This window comes from Dendroctonus ponderosae, unplaced genomic scaffold, assembly GCF_020466585.1.
Source record: "Dendroctonus ponderosae isolate FM_Combo_2020 unplaced genomic scaffold, Dpon_F_20191213v2 Dpon_F_20191213_1, whole genome shotgun sequence".
NCBI classification, from domain to species: domain Eukaryota; kingdom Metazoa; phylum Arthropoda; class Insecta; order Coleoptera; family Curculionidae; genus Dendroctonus; species Dendroctonus ponderosae.
The window spans coordinates 32,879,480-32,887,596 of NW_026017110.1; the positions used below are offsets into that span (position 1 = coordinate 32,879,480).

The 8,117-nt window shown below is 32.5% G+C and overlaps 2 protein-coding genes across 6 annotated transcripts in view; one reads left to right on the plus strand and one right to left on the minus strand.

Annotated features, from left to right (window-relative positions):
• LOC109541915 (leucine-rich repeat serine/threonine-protein kinase 1) overlaps window positions 1-8,117 on the minus strand; it is a 444,231-nt gene that overhangs the window by 317,085 nt on the left and 119,029 nt on the right. The window lies entirely within an intron of this gene.
• LOC109533276 (cytochrome P450 6A1) lies at window positions 2,279-6,540 on the plus strand. The gene is made up of 9 exons (XM_048670760.1): window positions 2,279-2,433; window positions 2,645-3,074; window positions 4,496-4,688; window positions 4,744-4,871; window positions 4,932-5,060; window positions 5,147-5,380; window positions 5,497-5,589; window positions 5,676-5,834; window positions 6,121-6,540. Exons 2-9 carry the CDS (start codon window positions 2,654-2,656, stop codon window positions 6,285-6,287), a joined length of 1,524 nt encoding a protein of 507 aa, XP_048526717.1. The 5' UTR covers window positions 2,279-2,433; window positions 2,645-2,653; the 3' UTR covers window positions 6,288-6,540.

Genomic DNA, 8,117 nt, shown 5'->3' on the forward strand with positions numbered 1-8,117 from the left:
AGTTATTTACGATTCAGGCTTGTAGGTATTTCATCCTCACCATAAAAGTGTTTGTTTTTAAATTGGTTTATTAACTGCTTCTAATATTTCTTGACTCACCGAACTTATGAACATGGAGCTTGAAATTCTTTCAATTAAATATCTCCCTTTAATAGGGGCTACGTTTCCAAGTAAATTCGGAATTGAGTTAACTAAGAAATTAATGTATTGATTACATATACAGAGTGGTGGCCTCTCAGGTTAGTAGTAAAAAAATATAATTAATTGGTAGGATTAGATTTTCTGGCCTGTAAGTAGGTGCATTTTCTTAGTAAGTTAAGCTGGGATTTTTATTTCATTTTAAGGGTAGTTTTTAAGTCAGCCAAAACAGTAAGGTTAGTCAGCTGAAAACCGCCAAAGAGTTTGGTGCATAAATTTTATTGTTAACAGTCAACTTTAATTACACTTAAATTGAAATTTATTTTTTTAATAATGTCTCGACTACTGTTTTCTCGCACATGAAAAGTAAACTCAACAACTCTTAAACACTCAGGAGACACTTGCCACAATCAAAGGCAGGCTTGTTTTAACTACAGTGGCTTTATACAACTTTGTATAAAGGCATTGTAGTGTTAACTAGTTTTTCGCAAGTGATCAACGTGAAGGCGCGGAACTCGCCAAACAACATAAAACATTTCTAAAAATATTTATTTGTTTTTATTGCATTCTAATTAAATAAAATACTAATAGTAAACTTCTTGCTTAGTGCAAGCACTGGTCCATACAAGCGTCTATACCCATAATAAATCACATTTTCAACCTAAAAGGCCTTTGCGGCACCAATAAATTTAACAAAAAATGTATTAAAATAATTACGTTACGATTTTTTACGTAATAGAACGAATCTAGAGGGTGGGACTTAAAAAAAATGATACAAAATTTCACCCATGTGACTAAGGGCCACCCAAATAGTTATATTTTCAATGCCTTTATTTTTTGTGGAAATCATACTGGATTATTTACAGATTTTTATTTGGCAATAAACATATTTGTTGGTAAAGCTATTTCTAAACTGGCTAATATTTTTTTACTTCACAGTTGAACCTTGATGATGAAAAATTTAAAACGCTGCCCCAATTAGAGAGATTTTGTTATCTTTTCCACAATTAGGAATGAAACCAAAGAAAGCATCAAAAAGATTTTTCTTTGAAAATGTTAACAAAATAATTTCAATGTCGAATACTCTAAATCAGTTACGGTGTTACTGATTGGAACTGGATCTTATCACAATTGTATGATTAAATTTTGAATAAAAAGAAATAGCTTTATATAAATTTGTATTCTAAAGACTGTATGTAAGGTATGTTGGAAAGTATACAAATGTAAAGTACTCAGATTAAGCACAACAATTATTGTACATAAATTGGGTTACCGATGGTACCATTTCATTATTGCAAAAATGTATCAATTTCCAATTGTCATAGTTATTGTGTCTTTGGGATAGAAACGTAGCAACTATTTAGGTTGTTAGGGTATTCCGAAGCCTGCTGAGTACAAATTGGTCCAAATTTAATTTTTGGACTTCAATGCTGCTTATTTCAAACCAAACTAGAAATTAATATTTCAAACGTAGTTATCAAAATGCAACAGATTGAAATTAGAAATCGCTATCATAAGATACTTTCAATATGCCAACAATTACGTTTAAATTGTTGCATAATTTCATACCAGAGCAGGACTGTTATATTTAAAAAGCACACACGATGTGTTTGAATTGAATCCCAAATTAATTTCAAAGAAGAGCTGTAATGGAAACTATATGTTTACACGGGATATAGGTATAGGTACAGATTTCTGGTAGTGAAATATTATCAAGTTAAATAGAAGGCGGCTCTCCTAGGATTCCTCGGTTTTCGTAGTGTGTCAATATTGAAAGAGTGCGAAGTGTATGTGGCTGCAATTCCAATTTATTGTTTACTTTTATCTGCTAATGTATGCAGAACAATATATTATTAAAATTGAAGTCACACAGTCACAATATTTCGTAACATGTTTTTAATTTAAATGGATGAATGTTGAATTTAATTTGATTTTAATTTTATTTTAATTTGAATACATGAATTTAATATCGGTTTACTTGCGACAAATTAGTATAATCGAATAGTAATTACTACTGCAAGAAGCTTAATGATAACCATTCTATTTGGGATTCCATTATTTAATAATTTGAGATTGTCTTTGCCGAGATACGGTTCTGTGCTTACCAATTTATCAGCATTTTGATTACATATTTATTTTATATTTTTTTATATTTAACATTCTTCCTGCAGAGAACTATAAATTAATCCGATGCACCACACTAGTTGTAATTCTTTCGGGTTAGTTTAGAAAAACAATAGTTCTTATTTTTTGGTGAGTGCTAGTGCTTCACAAGGAAAGTTTGTGACAAAAAAGGTAAGTGAAAAAATTCTATAATGTTTAATACTTGACGAAAACTTAATTATTAATAGTACGAGTAACATAACAAAACGGTTTTCAGGTACTTCTGTGATTTTTAAATCTCGTAAAATGGCTATTACGCTATATCCGATATTTGGTCAGACGTTCTAAGAAACTAAAAAAATGTATGGGATGCGTATCGGTAAAACGTAATTTATTTTTCTAGGTTCTTAATATGGCTTTGTTAATAGCCCTTGGACTGCTATTGTCAATAATTCTATTATATTGTGTGTATTCTAAATGGATGTTTCAACATTGGGCACGAAAAGGAGTTCCTCAACTAAATCCTCGCTTATTTTTTGGAGACACTCTTCCTTTGGTCAGAGGCCAAGCATTAAGAGATTTCCATTTGGGTCTTTATCAGAATTTCAAATCAACTGGCGCCAAATGCGTTGGAATCTATAATACACACAAGCCTGAGTTAGTGCCAATTGATATCAATTTGCTCAAGGATATTCTAGTGAAAGATTATTCATCCTTTTCCTCACATGGAGTGTTCTATCATGAAAATAATGTACTTACATCTCATGTGTTTAATATGGAGGGGCAACCTTGGAAAGACCGTCGAACGAAATTGACTCCAATATTCACTTCAGGTAAGAAAGTACGAAAATGTCTAAAGCGTGAAATTTTAAGGTCTAATTGTTTTACCGGAACTATTATAAATCTTGATGTAATATCTTGCTTTACTACTAATCTAAGAAATCACTCTTATTTAACTGCCACTTACTAATATTCGCACCGCATTCAGATTTCTAGTATTGATATATTGAGCAACATTTATTCAGGGAAATTATGTTTGGACACATTTGCGCCATTTTCAAAATTACGACACTTCTTACTTCGTTTCCTTAATGAGAAGTCATATTTTCCTACAATTTTATTTATTTATTTCAAACTTTTGTTTTAAAAACCAATTTTGTTCCAAATTATCACAAATTTTACATGTAACCGAACCTAACTATGATTTTGGACTCCTTATGACCATAACCGTTCGTCCTTATGACGAGTTCATATACACGTTTCTTGATATAACTTGATCACATTCTCCATATTTAATAAATAAGTATGTATAATTTAAGCGTCCGAGAATGATTATTAATTATTTTCAAAAAGTCACTGGCAGCTGTCAGCATTCCTTTGGCATTTGATTGTATCTATAATGGCCACTTTCGTCATGGCAATTAAGAGTGACAGGATTTAAAATAAGATGCGGTAAATTAGCCGTATGAAAACCATTAAATTTACAGTATTTTGAAAACTTAAAACTTTTAGAATAGACAACCTGACATAAACTTACACTCACATTTAATTCTGATTAAGAGCAAATTATGAAAAATGGGGGTTTCCATTTGAAAAAATTGAGTTTGGGCGGCTTTTTCAACGTCATTTTAACATTTATTTTTTTAACAATTTGTATTAAAAGTTTCAAAATGTTATCGAAATGCCATTTAAGTACGTCCTTTTCAACAACCAATTTGACTTAAATTAAGTAGCACATATTTCCTTATAGGCGACATAAATTATTATTCGAGTGGCTGCAACTGTGATTTTTTACATAAAATTTTAAATATGTGAAAAACATCTTTGGTATAGGATATTAGACATGAAATATATTTCGAATTTAAAGTGTAATTCAAAAATGTAATTATACATAGCGTGTTGCATTTGAAATAAGCAAGTTGATATCTACTTCCGGTAAAACCGGAAGTAATGTCATGTAGAAAATCTTTTAGGCCGCTTGCCTCCAATGACTGCGGCACACTGTCCATTTTTCAAATTTCTCCTAATTACAGTTTGCCAGATATCGATCGCGGCGGTTTCCAGTGAGACAYCCTGTATAGTTTACCATTATWTTTAAGTTTTACGTCCAACATCTTGGGATCACGTACTTTCCAATATATTACCTTCGAGCTCTAGCACCAATGTATTTGCGTTMATATTACCACTTGGGTAATATTTTGGTATTTTATATGGTATTTTATTCCTGTATAAGACATACTTAATTTCTTTTTAGCGAAAATGAAGCAAATGTTTGACACAGTGGCTAGTAAAAGCCCTGGATTGGTTCGACTGGTTGGCTTGTCAGCCGATGCAAACAAACCTGCCGACATTAAAGAAATTCTTTCGAGATTTACAACTGATGTCATTTCGGGGGCAGCATTTGGACTTGAGTGCAAATCTTTGTATGAGCCAGATAACATGTTTCGGTATTATAATTAATAACTTTCCTTAAATGGATTATAGAAACCGTCTTCTTTTCAGGGCCATTGGAAAAGAGGCTTTTGAGCCTAATGCCCTTAAGCTATATATAGAGTATTTATTTCCTAGACAATTGTTAGGAAGCATAGGATATCAAACATTCTCAAGTCGTATTGTGTCCTATTTCTCAAGTATGAACAATATTTATTACAAAAAATAAAACACCTCCTTGAAAATTTATTTTATTACAGAAGTTGTAAATGAAACTATTCAATACAGAGAAAAAAATAACGTTCAGCGAAATGACTTCATGCAGCTTATGCTGCAGCTGAAGCAGCACGGATCACTCGTGAAAGAAGATGGTTCCGTTGACGTAAAAAGTACCTATCAATATCCAAAATCATGTTGTTTGAAATATGTCTTAATTTTTTGCATTTAAATTTATTCTGAGTTTTGCCAATTTTAGAAACGGAAACACAGATCACCGACAGAGAAATTTTGAGCGAATCTTTCTTAATGTTCCTGGCCGGACATGAAACATCTTCAAGTACATCGACTTTTGCTTTATTTGCTCTTTCCCAAAATCAAGATATTCAAGAAAAAGTCCGGAATGAGATTAATGAGGTATTGGAAAGACACAATGGAAAGCTCGGCTACGACGCTCTAATGGAGATGGAGTATCTTGACAAAGTAATAAGAGGTAATTAATTTATTAATTGTTGCAATTATGACATTAACTAGATCAGTTACAAACCATAAGTTTTTGTCTCCAAGGCGTCTTTAAAAACGTATTTATAGCAAATACTTTATTTTTAGAAACCCTTCGTAAATATCCGACTGTGCCAGTTATACCTAGGCGGTGCACCAAAGACTACCAAATCAAAAATACTAATACAGTCATTGACAAAGGTTAGTATTGATTCCGTCTGTTCTTGATAAAGAATTTTGAAAGAAACAATTTTGACTTAGGTACTTACCTGAACGTCTTATTTTAGGAACCCGACTGTACATTCCAGTAATTGGTGTACATCTAGATCCCGAGTACTATCCCGATCCAGAAAGATTTGACCCTGAAAGATTCTCTCCAGAAAACAAGGCCACACGACCGGACATTGCTTGGATGCCATTTGGTGAAGGGCCTAGGCAATGCTTAGGTAAGTGTTGACAAATTAGTTTTTTAATATACTTCCGAAAATCAACCACTGCTCTGCAAAAAAAGTTGAAACTATTTCAATATAAGTCATACAGTTTAACTAACCATAAATGGTTTTTATTAATCTTACTAAACATTAAACTTACTATGGATAAGAACTTATCAGGATGTCGACTTAATATTCGTTTATCCCCAGTATCCACCTTTTATTATTACAAAATGAAGCTCGTCTACAAACCATGAAAGGTTTCAACATTTTTGACAATAATAATTATTAATTTTGTTAGGAATGAGATTTGGAATGCTGCAGAGCAAAGTTGCCTTAGCGTCTCTCTTGCATAAATTCAGATTTACCTTAAGTAAAGCTATGAAGCCTCCATTCATAGCTGACGCCGGTACTCTCGTGTACATGTTCAAGCAGGATGTGCTTTTAGACGCTACTAGAGTAAACTAGAATAACCATGTTAAGGATATTGAGGTCAACATGTTATTTCATCCTGTTGGTGAAGATAATTTAAAATAAATTGTAGACATTTTGTTAATAACTCTTTAATTGTACTGCGCTTATATGCATACTTATTGAACATATCGGGTCCTTTTGGCTAACAGTATAAAACTGTAACACTGTTTAGCTATATAGCAACAATGTCATTTAATGGTTGTATTTAGGTTATAAATGTGACAAATATAGAGGCGCATTAATTGAACTATACTTTTTTTTTTATTTTTTTAAATTTATGACACTTAGAGTGTCATTAACTCAAAGTTTTACATATATTTTAGAGTACTATCGATCGTAAGACTTGTTCATATTCTGGCACATATTTTGTAATTGAATGTTTGTCGGATTATAAAGCTGAGTTGCCGATTCGTGCAAGTACAGGAATACTTCCTATAATCAAGACATTAATATATATTTTTCGATGTTCAAGACATTTTTACATTTATTAAAAAAGTCATTAGAATACAGGAAACGCTTGATTGTTAGTTATTCTTTTGAGGTGGGGGCGTACCTTTGCTGATAAAATCGGTAATGTTGGTCAGAAGTCACTTTCAGGAGCGAAGTAAATATCAAAGAAGCATTGGCAGACTGAGCTTTATTAATATAGTTATGACACCCTCATCCCGTAGAAAATCTGATCTCAAGGCTGGCTGTTTAGCAACTTGAAAATCTGCAATGTGCAGGTCAAAGTCATATCTACAGGGTGAGTTTTTTTCGATGACCAGTACAGGGATTTTCGAAACTATAGCAGTTACAAAAATGGTTAAATAGATAAGGAATTTTAATTTTGAATGCTCTACTCGAAACTAATTTCATTCTTCTAAAATTTAACAGCTGTCAAGAGATTTTTAAGAAAAACTAATTTGTGGTAAATTTTTAAATTACTCCTAGTTCGCTTGATATCAATGAATCATAATGATCAATCATGAAAGCTTATACGAAATTGAATTCTAAACAAAATGGCATAAGACATTTGGCCAACAAGACTGTCTTTTTGGCATATGATACAAATTTGAGTTTTTTTAAATGGCAACCATACTCGATCATTTCTTTACCGAATATAGAATCTTATTACGATTTTTGTGCTATATGACATAGTTAGGTTTTCTTCGAAAGTGTCTACCAAAATCCAGCCAGAATCCACAGAGTTCAACCAGAGAGATAGCAGCAAAATCCAGGATTTCCTAAAGCACCGTGATTAGAGTTTAAAAAAAAAACACTAACTCCATCCGTATAAATTATCAGTATCCCAAACTTTACATCCAGGGGATGAGGAGCTGGGTGTGAATTTTTATACATGGTTCCAAAACAAATGCCAACAAGACATCCAATTTCCTTATGAAATATTGATGACGGATGAGACTCGATATACAAATTGTGGTAGGTGTAATCGGCACAGTGAAGATCTTTGGAATCAAACAAATCCCCACCACGCTGAGCAAAGCAGACCACATATTAAATTTGGGTTTAAGGTAAATAGGCGGATAGGAAGGTAAATCAGCAATTCTAGGATCAATTATTTTTGAAGGCACATTAAATGGGAGTCGGTATTCTTCAAATCCTTCGGAATAACCTGAATTTTATGTTGCACGACTTAGATTTAGAAACATGTCCTAATGTGCAATGGTTTCAAGATGATGGCGCTTCTCCGGATAATTTTTCACAAGTGCGGAATCATCCATTTGAACATATTTATTTTCAGCTAAGTTTACAAACTTCTTACTACTATTTATTCTACGGATCCTTAGTGCTAACATCGTTAGAGTGTCTAACACTCTATGT